The sequence below is a fragment of the Montipora capricornis genome, chromosome 12 (assembly GCF_036669925.1).
Source record: "Montipora capricornis isolate CH-2021 chromosome 12, ASM3666992v2, whole genome shotgun sequence".
Classification (NCBI taxonomy): domain Eukaryota; kingdom Metazoa; phylum Cnidaria; class Anthozoa; order Scleractinia; family Acroporidae; genus Montipora; species Montipora capricornis.
Window position 1 is genome coordinate 31474938 of NC_090894.1, and position 17500 is coordinate 31492437.

The following is a 17500-nucleotide window of genomic DNA, read 5'->3' on the forward strand; positions in this document are numbered from 1 at the left end:
AAGATTTGCGATTTTCAAAGCAGAGATATTGCTGTAAACCCAGATTAATTGCCATGAACGTTGTAGTCCTTAGTTCAAACATGGAGGTAAATATTGATTTTAGTATATACAAGACACACGCTGAATTATATCAGCCTCGTGCATCGATTAAATTTGCTACTTGGTAAAAGAAGCGACACGGGGAACCATTTTGTTTCCGTTTGCTTAGAGGTAAATAGTATTTGCTATTAACCTCCGAGCTAACCAATCACAGTGCGCAGTAATCACTAAGCATTTTTATGCTATATATTAATTAGTCCTAAGTATGTTTAAGCAACCAGTTCAAGTCAATGAGTCAACCCTGTCGTGCTACTGCCAATTTTTTTTTTATTATTCTTGGGTGGAGATCTTAGTAACCACCTTTTTGAGTTGAGGGAGGATGGAGTGGTCAGTGGGAGTTAATTTATGCTACTGGTTGAATATTCCCAGAAAGGCAAAAGGCAATAAATTTAACTGTCTTTTTGTTAAATAAAAAAGGCAAATTGTTTTCCCCTTTCTTTTAAAGGCTATTACATGTTTATTGAGACGTCGTCCCCTAGAAGAGAAGGCGATAACGCAAAGCTTGAACTTGTTCTCCCTGGAAATGGAGAACTGGGATGCTTGTCCTTCTATTATCACATGTATGGGGCAGACATTGGGACTTTTAATGTCTTCAGCGGAAATATGAAAGTGTTCAGTGAATCTGGAAACCAAGGAAACATTTGGAGAAAGGCTAAGAGAACAATTGTCTTAGGATATAATGTAAGTTCAGCACATTGTAAGGTAGTTGTACTGTAGTTGTCTATCCACGAAGTCAATGCGGAGCCATCCGCCGGGAACAGTAAATCACAGTAGTAGCAAAGCAAACAGCTTCCTGTGGTGCACTTTTTGTAGGCGCCAAAAACATTTTCAACAGGCCAAAGGGTATTTTTTTCTACGGTTGAGTCCACGATATGATCACATGATACTAGTCACATAAGCATACATGGAGAGGTGAACGTACGTAGGGTCATACGATCGTACATTGGTACGATGACCAAAGCCAAATTTTCTCGCACAGATGGGTTACCATATTTTCTTATCATGATGCTTCGCGCGCGTGTCTGGTGTGCAGAGCTCCGCTATTAGTCATGATGTGAAATGATATCAGACAAGAGTTAGAATTACACATTTGATAATGGCAACAGCATGAAGCAGAAACCTCTCTTTGCCGTGAATATTTATTTTAATATGATTTTCCACATCATTTCCAGTGCATTCCTCCTAACTAACGAGGTATTTTTGGTTATTGCATGTAGATTACGTTTGAGGGTATCCGTGGTGCCTCTTTTACTGGTGACATTGCCATTGACGATGTTTCGTTGACAGATGGAATCTGCTCAGGTACATTTCATTACTTTTAGTGGTGTAATTAAATAAAATGTATCATTTGATCCAAATTGAAAACATATACATGATATCACATTCACCTTTCGATGCCAGCACTTTAGACAGATTATTCTCATGGTATTCACGATCCCAGGTAATGACTAGTAATAGCTATCGCTAAGTGACAACGAAACAGTCAATATAATACATAGTTTACAGATTTGTATCAGAGTTCCAAAACACCCAACAGTAGTTGTACTTTTTTTTTTCGATAGTACTGCAACTCAACTTATCTAGTCTAACAATAATACAATAATAGAAATTGCACACTTTGTATCTCGAACAACAATGTAGATGTCAACGTGTTTTGCAATAATATGGAAAGTACTGCTGTAATTTTTGAACGGCCGTAATTTTAACAGGAATATACAATAATTAAGTTGAATAAAATCAGTGCCATGTAAAAAAAATCGCCAAAGCGTTTCCAGACTTTTCAGTGTGGAACATGTAGCAGGGAATCAAACTCTCTCTCACATGAAAGTTGTTTCACTTGTAGAATTTTTATTATGCAAGATACAGCCATGAATTACAAGTCAGATTGATCGTTTAATTGTGTACTTTGCAGAAAACGTATCTTCTTTGAAAATTAAATTAAATTCCTCACGACTCAATGGTTACAAAACGAAAAACACACTGCTCTACTCGCCAGCCGAAATCCGAAATTGACAACAGCCGCCGATAAGAACACGTAAGCCGCTTTAGTTTTGAGCTCGTTCACTCAATATAGAAGACGATGGTTCTATAAATAAACAATAACAAACACTCAAAGCAAGTGTACACAACACAATGGTCAGGGAAATAAGAAAAAAATTGTGTTCACTCACCTCTGAACACAAGATCATCATTAGTGGCGCGTGTCATGCAAGTTTGCCTAATGACATCACACATAAAAACACGCGCTTTCATTGGTCCCTACTAAATCTCCAGGGAACCTTACATTACACTACGTAGCCTTACATTACACTTTTCACAGCACGATCGAGAATTTTTCTGCCTGCTGCACCACTTCGCGCGGCATTAAGCTGGCCGCCTCCGCAAACCTCGCTTCTTCGCTCGGCTTGCTCGTTGGCAATAAGCGAACAAGAAATTTAACAATGTATCATCGGAGAATCCGTTGAGTATAATTGAAAAAGGCTTGCGGCCACTTTTTTGTTTAAAGTTTCAAATGGTTTGGCTTATGTGTCTGGGTAAAACGGAAATTTGATAGGATGAACTGAGTTGATTGGGAAACCTCAAGAAATCCAGTTCATAGACACGAAATCGTTTTCGTCACAGGATAAGTGAGGCCCTGCTAACGGTTGTCGGGATACGGGATCATTTTGGAAAAAAACGTTATAGGGATACGGGATGTTTGGGGGAAAAACTAACCGGATACAGGGTATTTAAAGAAGGGATTCCGGAATACCAAGCACTGTAATTTTAACTTTTTTAAAATTGGTCATGATAAACGTTTTTGCTGTTTTGCTGGAAAACTGCTGCAAACACTGCAAAATAGCACTTTTCATAAAACGTGTTATTTAGAGGCTAAAACGAACGTTTTGCACAATTTTGCACTGGCACTGTAATTTTAACTTTTTTAAAAATTGGTCATGATAAACGTTTTTCCCGTTTTTACTGGAAAACTGCTGCAAACACTGCAAAATAGCACTTTTCATAAAACGTGTTATTTAGAGGCTAAAACGAACGTTTTGCACAATTTTGCACTGGCACTGTAATTTTAACTTTTTTAAAAATTGGTCATGATAAACGTTTTTGCGGTTTTTACTAGAAAACTGCTGCAAACACTGCAAAATAGCAGTGAAAAGTGAAAACGATTGTCGCAAATGCAATTATTTGTATTTTTCATAAATATCTACCAGTATTAGGCTTTTGAGAGCGTCCCTCCCCCTGCTCCTCAGAGCCACAATGACGTCATCAGAAGTAACTGTCATTACAGAGGCACAAACCACAGAAACTAACGGGATACGGGATATTTAGGCAAACAAATAATGGGATACGGAATACTAAGACCCCTCCAATAGGGCCTCATTAGTTAAAAGGACCTTTACACTGCGTGTTTCAGGGAAAATTGGATTAAACTGATGAATTAGCGCTCTAGTTTAATGCACAAAAGAGAAGACATGGGGCTGTTAGCAGGTCAAGGACTAGACCTTATTCACTTTGCAATTTCGCTTTCTCAACGTAGATCATATGACAATACTCAAGAGGGTGTTTTCTTTCAAACTCGGACATTCTCATACTCGCATAGACCCGATAAAGAATCGATTCCCTGTGTACTCGTCACATGATCTGTACTGGGAAAACAAAATTAACCTTTTTGCGCCAATTCTGTGAAAAGACCAAAATATATATATACTGCCAAGTTGTTGAAAATTTCAACCATTAATTCTCTCTTTTCTTAGCAACACATGACAGAAATTCATTCAGCGGAATTATAGAGGGCCACTAGGGAGAATACTTTTATAGTAATAGGTGTTACCCTCTTTAAATAAAGGTTATTATTATTATTATTATTATTATTATTATTATTATTATTATTATGATGATTCTTAGTAACAAAACATAGCATTCGATTTTTCTGGTCTTCATGTATACCATTTCGACATTTGTCTTTCTTCAAGTCTTTTGAGCATGACTTACATGTGCAAAGCATGACACAGCCCTTTGTAAGGCCACAAATTGCCTCAGAAGGGACGCGTCGGTTAAGTGGCGGAGCCCTTGAATGTATTCTCTTAGTCTATACAAACTGTATGGCTTGTAAAAATGCGATTAATTGTATTATTTTAGTAGGCACGTTCTTCCAATATAAATGCAGAATGGAGGGACGTAACCCCTATTTTGCTGGCGTACAAAACTACCTTAAGTTTCATTACAATATTGAAACATTTGCATGTGACTTACCTCATCAAGATAAAATTTTAAATAAGTGGAAACCGATGAAAACATTATTTTGTCAATAAATGATGTCATGTGCTGTATTGTAAGTAGAGCAAGTATCGTACCGTATTCTTAGTGGATTAAGTATTGTAATGCCCTGAAAGTAGAGTAAGAGAGCTGTATTGTAAGTAATGTAAGGAGTTATGTGTTTTGGAAATAAATAAATAAATAGTGGCGGAGCCCTTGCTTGCTACTAATTAAGTCGTGGGATCAAGTCCCTAGATTTGTGGCTTGTGCATGTATGATAGTTTTCGGGTATTCCTGTTGTTGTTTCTCCGTCTTTTTACTAACAAGCAACACTTGAATTGATGAGCTTTAATGTGATTTTGCATTTTATTATTGGAGCACTGGTGCTTGGCGGTGTACAAATTAAAGACATCAATAAAGTAATGATGGTTATAATAATTATTAGTATTATCATTAACTGGCCAATTGGGTCTCACTGAATTCTTTTTTAGCAAAGTCAAAGCTGAATGAGTTCAAAGTAATCGAGACACCTGGAATAAAATACAGATCCCGCTTTGTCACCTTTGATCATGGCTATAGCATCTTAGTAACAAGTTTTAATTTTGTTTTCTTTAGAATGCAAAAAGGCTTTGAACGATTCCTTTGGTCATCTGAACATCACTTATAACGATAGGTTTGACCCCATTTGTACATGGACGATTGGAAAGTTTGGATTTGCTGAACAAGTGGCAATTGTTTCGATTAAAGGAATACATTTAGTTTATTGCAGGTTAGATACCTGTGTCAGTGCGTAAATGTAGGTGTGTAGATACTTATTGTAGTTAGTGACACCCCTTGGGGATTTTCAGAACTAATTTACAGTTCTTTTTTGGAGACTTGGACCAGGCGTCTTTCATGTAAATTACTATTTTAATGAAGGAAACGATAGTTGTTTCACTACTAGAACATGTCACATGGCCTGGTACAATGACTCCTTTCACACCCCTATGAAGCGAAGAAGATCTCATCACTAGTACGGACAAATGTTCCGCGTGATATGAATTACCATGTTTGGTCAATTATTTGCACTGCGTCGATAAGTAAATAAAGAAGGTCCCATTAAAGAGATTTCGTAACCTTGTGTTAATTCAGACAATGTTTTTCAAGAGCCCCCCTGCAAGAGCATTGAGAAGTAGTTGTGACAAAATATTGATAGTATAAAATGAGCACTACATTTCATGTACTTTGCACAGAAAAACCAGCATACCGTTCCGCTGTTTATTAACGCCAACCTCATACCGCTAAATTTCTTATATTAAAATTTTGTCTGAATTAATGCATGACGTTAAAAATGCTTCAGCACCACCTAGCATGTGTAACCTTTAAACGAACACATCCAGCATCCACTCTTACAACACTCGCTCCTCTGCCTCAAACAATTTTTTACATAAAACGGTCAAAACGGTCAAGACTTGGTTTTTCGAAAATAGGCGAAAAAATTTGGAATGAGATGCCATGCTTTCTGAGAGAACAACCGAAATCTTCATTCAAAAAAAAAAAGGAATTTAAGCTATACTGTTCAGTATTTTTGACGATGAAGAACATATTAATGACATACACAAAATTAATTCTGGAGTAAAATCCTCAGCAACCAAAGTTTCAGTAAACTGTTACTAACTTTCCCAAAACTTTTATACGGTAATTCAGTCTACAGTTCCTCCTCTCCTTTATCTACTATTTTCACTTTTAAATAAATTCATATAACGGAAAAAAATATTAATACAACTTGCACGTTAACTGAATAAACGGTCCGCCAAGATTAGCAAAAGCTACCTGCGGGCCCGTCTACCTGTAAATAATTTAGTAATTCTGGAAATAAAGACGTTGTTGTTGTTGTTGTTGTTGTTGCTGTTATTGTTGATGATGATGGTTTGTAAATGGCATTTCATCAAGTTAGGCAAGTTTAAATACTTTCAGGAATCATCAATTCCCTGAATTCAATTCATGGTATTTCATAAAAAGTTTAGCTGTGCTCTCTTTTGCACCTCACAGCGAATATGTCAAAGTTTTTGATGGCAGCGGAGCACAGGTTTTCACCTGGGAAGGATGTCGAAAAAACCATACCTTGGAAGCATTTCTGGAAGTACCATTTCAAGAATCACATAACGTCACGATACAGGTCTTACTTGAGAACAGACAGAGCTATTTGAAAGTTGATTATGGTATTTTAAAGGACGGCCTCTTTTCAGGTAAGGATCATGAAAACAGTTCAACATCTTAAGTGTTTTATACAGCTCGATTAGATCTGTGCACTGAACATATTTGGCAATAATCTTTCTTTAGAATCGGATCCCTTTTGTGTAAAAGCAGCTTTTAGCATGCCATTTCAATACTTGTCCAATAAGTAAAACACACAGAGTCCCTAAAAATTAACCAAAGGAAATATGGACTTTGGACTTTATCACTGGCTGACGGCACCCTGTGGTATGCCACATAGAACGCTATGATTTGCATTCCATTAGTCCTTATAATGCAATTAACCACGGACCAGCAGTAAATGAATAAATAAATAAATTGACAAACAATGAGTGAAATTTGGCGTGAGGATGTTGTTTCAGGTTTAACCTAATTTTGTAATTGTCTAACTGTGGTGTTTCATCCCAAACAAGTTTTGGGTCAAACCTTAAACTTTGTTTGCACAAAATCAATATTACGAGGAAGGTAATTTATCCCTACTTGCATCTTAATAGTCTGGTGGATTGTTATTTCAGCAACCTATTTGGCTGGGTGGAAGATTATCTTTGAAAACAGAACATCCAAAAGTCTGCAGTTCCGTTGGATGGATATCAACAATCGATTAAACGCTGACGTGCGCTTTTATGTAGTGATTGCAGAGAGCAGTCACAACAGTGTGCCTGTCAAGAAACTGTTCTCTCCAAATATTACATCCATTCAGATAACAGATCTTGCTCCTTATACTGAATACAACGTCAGTGTTGTAGCTATAGATGCTGACGGATCGCCGTTTGTGAGTGAGTTTCTCCTAGCAATGACGGATGAAGGGGGTGAGTAAAGTTGTTTGGTGTGACTCTCGAGTTCTTATAACAGGTGAATTGCTTGTTGTTCCACTTTCGACCAACTTACTCTTACTCGCACAGCCTTACTCTGAATTGATACGTGATGCTATACAAATCGTCGCAGATCCCTGTGTTAATCGATTAATTGAATGATATTTTGAGTGGGTCTAATTTTGCAAAAGGTAGGAATTAAACAAGGGACCATCAGCCAAGCAGTTAAGCTATATATAAAGCTATATATAAAATTAGAGTTTATCTGCGTTTTCAATTGAATGGATTTTTGTGGTACTCAAAACAACTGAATAGATCTTATGCCTCTTTTGTCTTAGTTCCTACCAGTGCACCAAGTACTTTATTCATAACTAATATTTCATCGACTCATGTGACAATACAATGGAGTCAGCTTCCTCGACAGTATCACAATGGTCGCCTGTTGGGTTACAAAGTGTTCTTCCAGAAGGCCTCGAATACCTCGTTTCCTGTTGATGAAAGCAGTGTAACCGTTTCCAATTCGACCTGGGTAACTTTGAGGACTCTTGACCCAGGACAGCGCTATAAAGTCTACGTGTCTGCGTTTACTTCCAAAGGAGATGGACCTCGCTCTAGTGAACATTTTGTAACCACAGGTATTTTCTCAGTGAAACATATTTAATCCGATAGCCAATCTCGATGATTACTGGTTATGGGGGGACAGGTGTTATGAGAAACATGCAAGTTACACTAAATTTAGTGTTATATCGCACTTCAGTGTTGTCAAAAAAATGACGGGGAAAGGAAAAGAGAGGCTTGATTTACTTGCTGTGGGCCTTGTAGATTTGTGAAGATATTCTTTACTATTTTTGTTTTGACTGGGTGACAAAGTTTAAGCGTGCACTCTGAGCGTGTGACAGCTTTCTTAAACAAAAGGTTCCCTCAAGTTTTCCTTGTCCGGCGGGATTAGTATCTGGATGGGTGACCTAAAAAATATACCACTTTGTAACAGAAACATAGGACAAAAAATTCTATTTTAACGCTCAAAAATGTGACCTAAGCAAGGTAAGGATTTTGCTAACCAGCTTTATGCGACACAGATATTGATGCAAAAGGAAATAAATATTGATACACAGTTTTTAGGAAGAGCAGAAGGAAGTTCTCAGGACAGTCATACCCGGGTTAAGGGGGGTTACTCCCTATAATGGCCTATACGGGGAGGCGTCGCCCGAAAGGGATGCTATTTCCAATGGAAGGTATACGAAAGGGGTATCTTTTCTGCCAAAAGTGGTTTAATATAAAAGGGAAAAGGGTCGGACCTCGGGGCGGGGTATTTATTTAATACCCCCCTTCACAAGCTTTCCGTATTGAATTTGTTTTAGTACCCCACCTTCACGAGTAAATCGCTAAATCGAAAGTGACATCGAATTCAGCGGGCGCCGTGATCAAGTTACTTTCCATGAATACACGCGGAACAAACATCACATCTGTGTCAAAATAAATGATGGGAAGACACCAGATTTTTGTTTTTGTTAGTTTGTTTTTCTTTTAAGTGTTTTAAATATTGACAAGAAATGTCCCAATTCAACAGAAAGATCACAATCGCCCAACTCTTGAGGTTAACCATCGTTTCTGCAAAGTCAAAAATTTACCCTCCTAGACGAGGTTATTTATCACCAGGTAATTCCATCGTTTTGAAAATAGCAGCTGCTCCGTTATTCATGAGCATCACAAATTATTGCCGATTTTGGAGCTCATTTTGTTGAAACTCAAGCACGCTGCCAACTAGTCCAGTTCTGGACCCCCTCTCCTGCGTTGCGTGACAGGAGAGGGGGTCCAGAACTGGACTAGCTGCCAACAGACTTGTTTATTTTCGTGAGTTTGGCACGCGCTGCGGGCTTTTTGTCGACACGGACTTACACTCTTACACACGCTCTTACAAACTGGTGCACGTACAGTGCACTACCATAAAAAGTATTTGCATTTGAATGATTCCCCCGCATTAGCCTCCATTGCAAGCTAGTTACAGTCCAATACTGAGAATACGAACATGGTCTATAGTGACTGAGATTGTGAAATCGAGATTCAGAGTGCGATTGATATCAAGATCGAAATAATAATCGCGATTATTATCGAAACCATAACTGCGATCAGATTGACAATGTTATCGAAGTCGTGGTCATGACAGCGAACATGATCACATTGTGGTAAAAGTTTTCTCTCTCTCTCTTTAGCTTGCAGGTTGTCTGTTAACCTTTCAGTTGGTTTGATTGACGTAGCATCAGCATCTGATTATGATCCCTTATACTGTTCTTGGACAATTGGAAAAGTTGGCATCACCAACGCAGTTGCTCTGTTTATAATTCAGAGGATAAATCTTGGTAGCTGCAGGTATTTGCTACCATTCGCTTTATTCCTAATATCGTGTTGTTGTTGAAAATAGGGAAGGAACATCGTATAGATCATCAATGTACAGTAATGTATTTACTTTTCTACGTGAAGTCCATTAGGACGCTGGCATGAAGTCGTAGTGGATATTGTTTATTCTTTGGCCAATTTAACACCTTAACACCCTAATATAACCTTTTAAAATGTAAACTTTAAATACTGAGATTTCGGCTTGAAGGCAACAGATTCCCGCCACTCGTAACATGAACTAGTATCGGATCTCATTACTTTGGTAAGATCCCCTTAGCCAAGGATTGGTGTGATAAATGTTAGTCAACATATAAAGTCTTATACATCGTTATAGTGAGCACTTGAAGATATTTGACGGGAACAAGACTTTGGAATATCAGCAAACCAGGGATACATTTATCGATGATGAACAAATGGTCGAGGTTCCTTTCCTAAGTTCAGATGAGATCACAGTAAACATTTCCTTGACGCGTCTGGGAAGCAGCGTTAAAGCTCAGTACGTGATTTTGGGAAGTGGTCTCCTTTCAGGTAAGCATAATTAAAATTCGTTTAAGTGGCTACTTTATGAGTTCGTCAGTTTTCGGTCCTCAGGCGATCGTCTCTTCACTACTGTCCCGTCACCCCTTGAGAAATTAGTTAATCTCATGGTTTTTCAATTCCTTTTTATTTTAGGTCAATGATATAGAGGATATTACATGGCCGCACGGGGAAACGAATTTTATCTTCGAGTGCTGAAAGTATCTCTCAGCATGAGAAGATAAAATTCGTATCCCCAACTGGCCATGTAATGTTCTGTTTATTATATGGATATCGATGAAATGTCTAGATTTAAAACAAGTTGTTTTACTCTGGTCACCCACCGCTAAAACACTCAAGTTGTGTAACATGAAACAAGAATGAAAGTTCTGAAAAGCAAATCATGATACTGTAAAATTTTAATGTAGTAGAGACGAATTATATTAAAGCACAAAATTATGTTACAATGAAGACGAAGCTCGTGTTTTATAGGCTAATCGTGTTCGTTACCATGACGACACCAATATTCTCACATGTGGAAGATAAAAATGTTATGTTCATCGCGCGCGGTGAAGATATGATTTTTTAGTAAAAGGTTAAATCCTGTTAATTCATCAGTACCTATAATTATCTGTGATACACTCTAGTTTACTATTCTCATCCGCTGATATTGAAATGTTACATGCAAACTGAGTTAAAAACATCCAACCTACCACATCCTAAGTCACAACAAGCCACATTGTTGTCTCTGCTTTGCATCAGGATTGGGTCATTTAATTGATTGCTGTCCTTGTTGCAATTTAGAATTTTGTTATCACAATTTCTTCAAGATGGCTCACCCAAGAAAATTTTAAAGTGATTCTTGAACTAAATTTCCTTTTTTAGAAAAAAAAAACTTTGAACAGATTGGTTTGCAAACATTATTTCCACTTTAAAGTTATTGTCTGAGTAACGGTCAAGGTCCCCTTTAAGAGTGACGGGATGGGAAGTGTTCATTAAAGGAAAACTGTAACTAGTAGAGACGAGGGCTTCCAGGAGAGAGGAGAGCTTCATCGTAGCCTTCCTGGCTTGTGAAGCAACATTGGCGATGAGTTTAACCTTGGAAAGTCTGAACGAACTATGGACAAGGGAATTCCTTCCCCACATCCGAATGGAAACTCATAAGGAGTTTGATTCGCTTAGAGCGAACATCCATGATTTAAACAAAGGATTTGTTGAGATCAAAAAATTCCCAAAAACGACCTGTACTATCAACGATTAAGGATCTAAAATGAACATAAGGAAGGCGTAAGAAGTCTAGATTGTTAACAGCCCCTATTGTCCCGTTATTGATTGTCAGGATCAAGCGCAAAATGCGAGATAGAAAATGAGAGATGAAGAATTTTAAAGGCTTTCTTTAAATTTAGAACCTGGGAATCGAAGAGTGGGGAACGGGGAATCCCTTCAATAGAAATTTTGAAAACGCGGAATGGCGAAATGAGAACAAAGGAGGTCAGTGGAAGTTTTATTAAAGGTATTGAGTTTTAATAGCAGCTTACATGTGCAATAAACAGATCATCAGCAGCAAACCTTCCAAATGCGTACTTTTTGACCTAAGACATTAAAATTCACACTTTGACCCACTGTCGCTTTTAAAACTGCGCAATAGTGCAGCCAGTAAGCAAGATGGAGTAATAACTTTGCAGTCGGCTTGCCTCACCTGTCGACATTTCCCCGGCTTATTTGCTGCCTTAAAGCCTGTTTTAGGGTAGTAACGGTGAAAAGCTTAAAGATAAATTTGTCGTCGAAAAAAAACCAAACTTTTCTTTTAGGTTAAAACAAATTGAGTGGAAACTGACATTTTACTCTTATGTGATGTGATCGCAATTATTTATCTTTTGCAGCAGCTTTCACTGTTTTGCGATGCTGATCCCGATCCATAGGCAGTTTGAGAGGTAGAGAAGCTTGCTGAATCGACCGTCAACGCATACAAACGCCCGCGCGGGAAAACGAAACGATATTGTTTTTTGTGTCGGTAGTAATAAACCCTTATTGTTTTCATGGGCATATAGTTCTTTTTGCCGGTTTGCTCAGGCAAAAGATTTGAATGGTGTTCTGGCTAGCGCGCTTTTGAGTTGCATATCTAAACTTGTACCTGGTAAACGTTTTGACTACATCTGCTCCCGCCTGCAATAATGCAGATGGCAGTTGAGGTGTGTGCTGCACTTTGTGATGTCTTCATATTATTTTACATGTAATTAGGTAGGTAAATGAAAGTGAAAGGAGCAAGGAAGGAATGAGCAATAACAAACAGCATTAATTTTTAATTTCTATCAACGTTTATTTGATACACTATCAATTGAAAAGCAATAGGTAAAACAGGAACAGGAACATTCAATGACTAGAAGACAACATTTCGGGGTGATCGTTCGCCATCATCTTTTTGATCCATATAGTTCTTCCCACGGCACTTTGCAATACCATAAAATAGGAACAAAACTCGCTTATTATATTCGGATCGCTGATTTTTATTATATATAAATAAATGTTGTAAAAATTATCTAAGATTGTTTGAAAATGTTAATACTGAGACTATGCTTTTGCTATCTGAGGTTGCAGTTTGTAGCCGAGTCTGTTTCCCCTGTTTCTGATTTCATTTATGTCTGACAAATCGTCGCCACTGTTTATGATTTGTGCCTGAAAAATCAATTTCTGATCCAGGCAATGTGATTTTCTATCAGATACTGTAATCTTTGATTTTCAAAGTAAAAGGAACCGCTTTAAGTATTCGAAAATTATTCACCTACAATCGCTATGCCGAACCTTCGATATCGGTGCTCCCTGTGAGTTTCTGCCTCGTGACTCAAGTTGCCCAGAACACCTCGCGAACTCGATGAACCATACCGATACCACCTTGCGTGCCCTGTTAAGTATTACCGATACCAGCTTGCGCGCTTTGTTGAGCAAATGGAGATTTCTTTCCCTTGTGCAATATCTAACAATTTACAAATTCTCCCTTTTTACGTGGGGGCCTTCTAGGTTTCCCCCAGAGGCCAAAACCCCGCGGGGGCAATTAGTGGTGCGATACACATGTAACGGCCATTCAGCCTGATGAAGCCGGCCGGTAAACTCGGCCGAAATATTGGTGAAAAGGAAAAGTGTCTTGTTTCTCTTCACATGTAGGAGTTGACTACCGGAGCTGGAATTCACAGTTAAGGTCCGCAGAGTCCTATAGGCTTCGTGACTGTAGGACCCTCAGGCAATTTACTTTATTGTCCCATGGTCCAAAACTGTGGCATTCCGTGCCTCTAAGGACCTAAGCTCTCTGCAATGTAATAGGAATTAACACCGCTTTTAAGAAATACTTGGTATGATCTCAAAATGTTTCCTAAAATTCTAAGACTTTAACGCAACTTGTAACGCGTACGGTTGTTAGAGAAGTAAATTTTCGTTTGCTAGATCTAGTCTTCTTAGAGGATTCCCTGACTATGTTTATTTAAGTACACGTAGTAGTAATCTCGGATTATTGAAGTGCGTTGGACAGTCGCTTTTGAGGATACCAGCATCAGTGTACTTCTCGAGATATTCTTAATATGCGCCGAAAACTATGACTCATGTCACAGGATTAAAATACTGTGCCCTTGGCTAGACTCTGAATCATAACTAAGTGCAATATCTTTTATTTGCGTATAATAGCCCCCCGAGAGGACATGTCGGGTTAGTAGTGAAATACTAAACCCAGAAACATCGAAGAAAATAAAAGGAATCGAGTAACAATGGCACCGAGGATGACATGTTGATCATTTTCGAGTTCACTTCTTAATTCACAGCAAGTTAAAGCGCAAATTGCTGGGGTTATGAGCTCTACTTTCGGTGTAAATAAAGTACAGTAATATACATGAGAAAGACTTGCGAATCACCAAATTCAGCTTGTTGTGACAGTGGTCAATACTGACTAACAGCTTGATTCGGCGCTCTTCTCCACATTAAAAAGAAAAAAAAAACTTCGAGGTGCACCCACGATAAACGTTCACTGAAGTTAATACCTTTCGGGCGGGTTGGTATCTGGATAGGAGACCATCGAATTATACTTACGCCGTGGCTTTTCCTTGACGCCATAAGTATTGTAATGACTATTTTTTCGATCGGAATACACACATTTAACGGAATCCTGAGCATTCGTCACTTTAAGAGACATACCGCAAACGCTCTAGTAAGGCCCTATCTTATGAGACCTCCGATAGCCTCAGTCTTGTTTAGACCTCTCTAATAAGCCCCCCTTCACTCCCCTTGAATATTGTGCAATATATTGTGCAATATATGGTAAAATACGGTTTTAAAAGCTTATTTTACTCTTCAGCTTTACAGTGCTAACTTCAAACATCATATGGGCTACTTTTTGCGCTTTCTAGCCAAGTTCTGATTTCAACTTGAGACTATTTCAGGACATTGATAACTGCTGTATACTCTATCCTAGATTTATTAAAGCTTGATGATATAAACTAGAAGACTGGTATTTTGACTCTCAAGTTTTTACCAAGCCCCCTCGCTACGAGTCCCCGGGAAGGGAGAGGGGAAGGGAGTGGGTTGAGTTGGGGAGGGCTTATTAAAGTGTTTACGGTAAATCTGGGAGTGATCATTTATTATTAAGCTGACGTCATAGAGTCACCGAAGCGGAACTGCCTTTGTTTTTTGACCTAATTCACGGGAAGGGCCAGTCTAAAAATAAACCTACTTGTGAAAACGCCGTTTCACAGACGCTGTATGGAAGTTGCACGCTCCAGATGGGCTCCTGACTCCGTATAGTCGACATATGATGTATCAATACACGTATGACGTAATTCAAGATGGCGCTGACAAAAATGAAAATAACCAATAAACAGGATGCCCAAGATTAAAAATTACGTTGCCCTATTGTCGAACGCAATTATCGTCATTTTACAAATTGCTATATTATTTGATAATCCCAAAACTGTCTGACAAGAATTTGAAAAAAGTAGACACTGCTGCACGAAGCGAGCCTAGATGCTTTAACAAGCAATAAGGGTTTACTGCAGACATAAAAAACAATACCGTTTCGTTTTCCTGTGCAGGCGTTTCTATGCGTTGACTGCCGATTCAGCAAGCTTCTCTACCTATCAAACTGCCTATGGATCGGGATCAGCATCGGAAAACAGAGAACGCTGCCGCAAAAGATAAATAATCGCGATCACATCACAAATCAATAATTAAAAATGTCAGTTTCCACTGAATTAGTTTTAACCTAATTTTTTTTTTCTTTTTTTTTTTGCGACGACAAATTTATCTTTAAGCTTTTCACCGTTACTACCCTAAAACAGGCTCTAAGGCAGTAAATAGGCCGCGGAAAAGTCAACAGGTGCGGCAAGCCGACTTCAAAGTTATTTCTCCATCTTTCTTACCGGCTGCACTATGGCCCAAGCGACAGTGGGTTAAAGCGTGAATTTTAATGTCTTAGCTCAAAAAGTACGCATTTGGAAGGTTTGCTGCTGATGATCTGTTTATTGCAAACGTAAGCTGCTACTAAAACTCAATACCGGAAATAATTGTCACACCTTTAATAAAATTTCCACTGGCCTCCTTTGTTCTCATTTCGCCATTCCCCGTTTTCAAAATTTCTATTGAAGGGATTCCCCGTTCCCCACTCTTCGATCCCCAGGTTCTAAATTTAAAGAAAACCTTTAAAATTCTTTATCTCTCATTTTCTATCTCCTATTTTCTAGTTTGTTATGTGGCATTTTCTATCTCGCATTTTCTAGTTTGTTATCTCGCATTTTCTAGCTTTTTTTCTCGCATTTTTTATCCCGCTTTTTCTATCTCGCATTTCTAGTTTTTTGTCTGGCATTTTCTATCTCGCATTTTCTAGTTTTTTCATCTCGCATTTTCTAGTTTGATATATCGCATTTACAGTTTTTTTTCTCCACCCGGGTTTCTTCCATAAAAAGGTGTATCGTGATTACATGAATTTTACACAACCAGGATGACATCATGGGGGCATGTAAACAGTTACAGCCAAATGGCCAGAAACCGAGACGAAACTCAACCCGGGGCGAATTTCGTTCCGGGATAAGATCCCTCATGTAAACTGCGCCATTTATCTGATCGAGAATGTAACGGTATGGTTGGCGGCTGGCCTGATCGGCCTCAGTAAGAATTTTGATTTTTATGATCTCCTCCCAAATCATACGAGTGTGACCCGGATTTCATGTTAAGTACTCCCTGTTCTTAATATTATTTAGTCCATAGTTTTATCTAAATGCTAGTAAGTTCTAATGCTAAGTCCTTTTCAATTTTTCACTGCATAAATTTATCAAAAATTTATCTAAAAAGATGACTCTTTTGGATGAATTATTATGCTTCCTTGACTCCAAGCTGAATATACTTGAGATTACTGAAAATAAGTTAGGTGAGAAATCTCTGTTTCCAATGTTAATATCAAAGGCTAAAACGTTTTCCACGTTGACTCACCAACAAACGCAGGTGGAGCTCCAGTTTTATACATCGCCAAAAATATTAAAGCTATACTTAGCCCTTACATTGGATTTAACATAGACCTAGTTGAATCTTGTTGGGCAGAAATTTATGCAAGTGAAGGTAAAAGGAAAATGATAATATAGATTGTATCTACAAGCATCCTATCTGCAATTTTGTAATCAACTAAGAGAGGTGTTTGATCACTGTAAGCTTTATACACTAAAGACAATTATGTTTATGCCATATACACTATATTGCTTTCTGGCCAGGTTAGAAACGGGAGCTCCGCTTTTAGGCTTGGCTGAATCTTTATATTAGATATGCTTTTTACTAATAACATCCTGCCGATCATTACTTAACCTACAAGACTTACTGATCATACAGCAACACTCATTGATCATACCTATACAAATTCTTCACAAAATTTTACTGCAGGAATTCCGACAGTTGATATAACAGATCCTCCCAATTTTCTGTATAATTAAAACCCAGTCCCCAAGGTATACAAAAAGTAATTTTAGAGATTACTCAAAATTTAACACTATATTGTTCTAAGGAGATATAAAACTGATTAATTGGTACGAAATTCTCAACCCAGATAAGAACCTGGATGAAAAAGTGCAAGAGCCAATCAGTACCCTGAAAGAGATTATAGCCAAACGTGCGCCTATATATCAGGCAGGCTAGCCAAACTAAGCAAATCATGGCTCACTGAGGGT

At 38.2% G+C, this 17500-nt stretch overlaps 1 protein-coding gene across 1 annotated transcript in view; it reads left to right on the forward strand.

Annotated features, from left to right (window-relative positions):
* The window catches only part of LOC138026960 (MAM and LDL-receptor class A domain-containing protein 1-like), a 226196-nt gene that overhangs the window by 34108 nt on the left and 174588 nt on the right, over nt 1-17500 (forward strand). The window contains exons 7-14 of the mRNA XM_068874440.1: nt 545-780; nt 1317-1401; nt 4966-5119; nt 6382-6578; nt 7101-7394; nt 7736-8032; nt 9611-9767; nt 10129-10322. Coding sequence (XP_068730541.1) covers nt 545-780; nt 1317-1401; nt 4966-5119; nt 6382-6578; nt 7101-7394; nt 7736-8032; nt 9611-9767; nt 10129-10322 — 1614 coding nt within the window. The remainder of the gene's footprint in view (nt 1-544; nt 781-1316; nt 1402-4965; nt 5120-6381; nt 6579-7100; nt 7395-7735; nt 8033-9610; nt 9768-10128; nt 10323-17500) is intronic.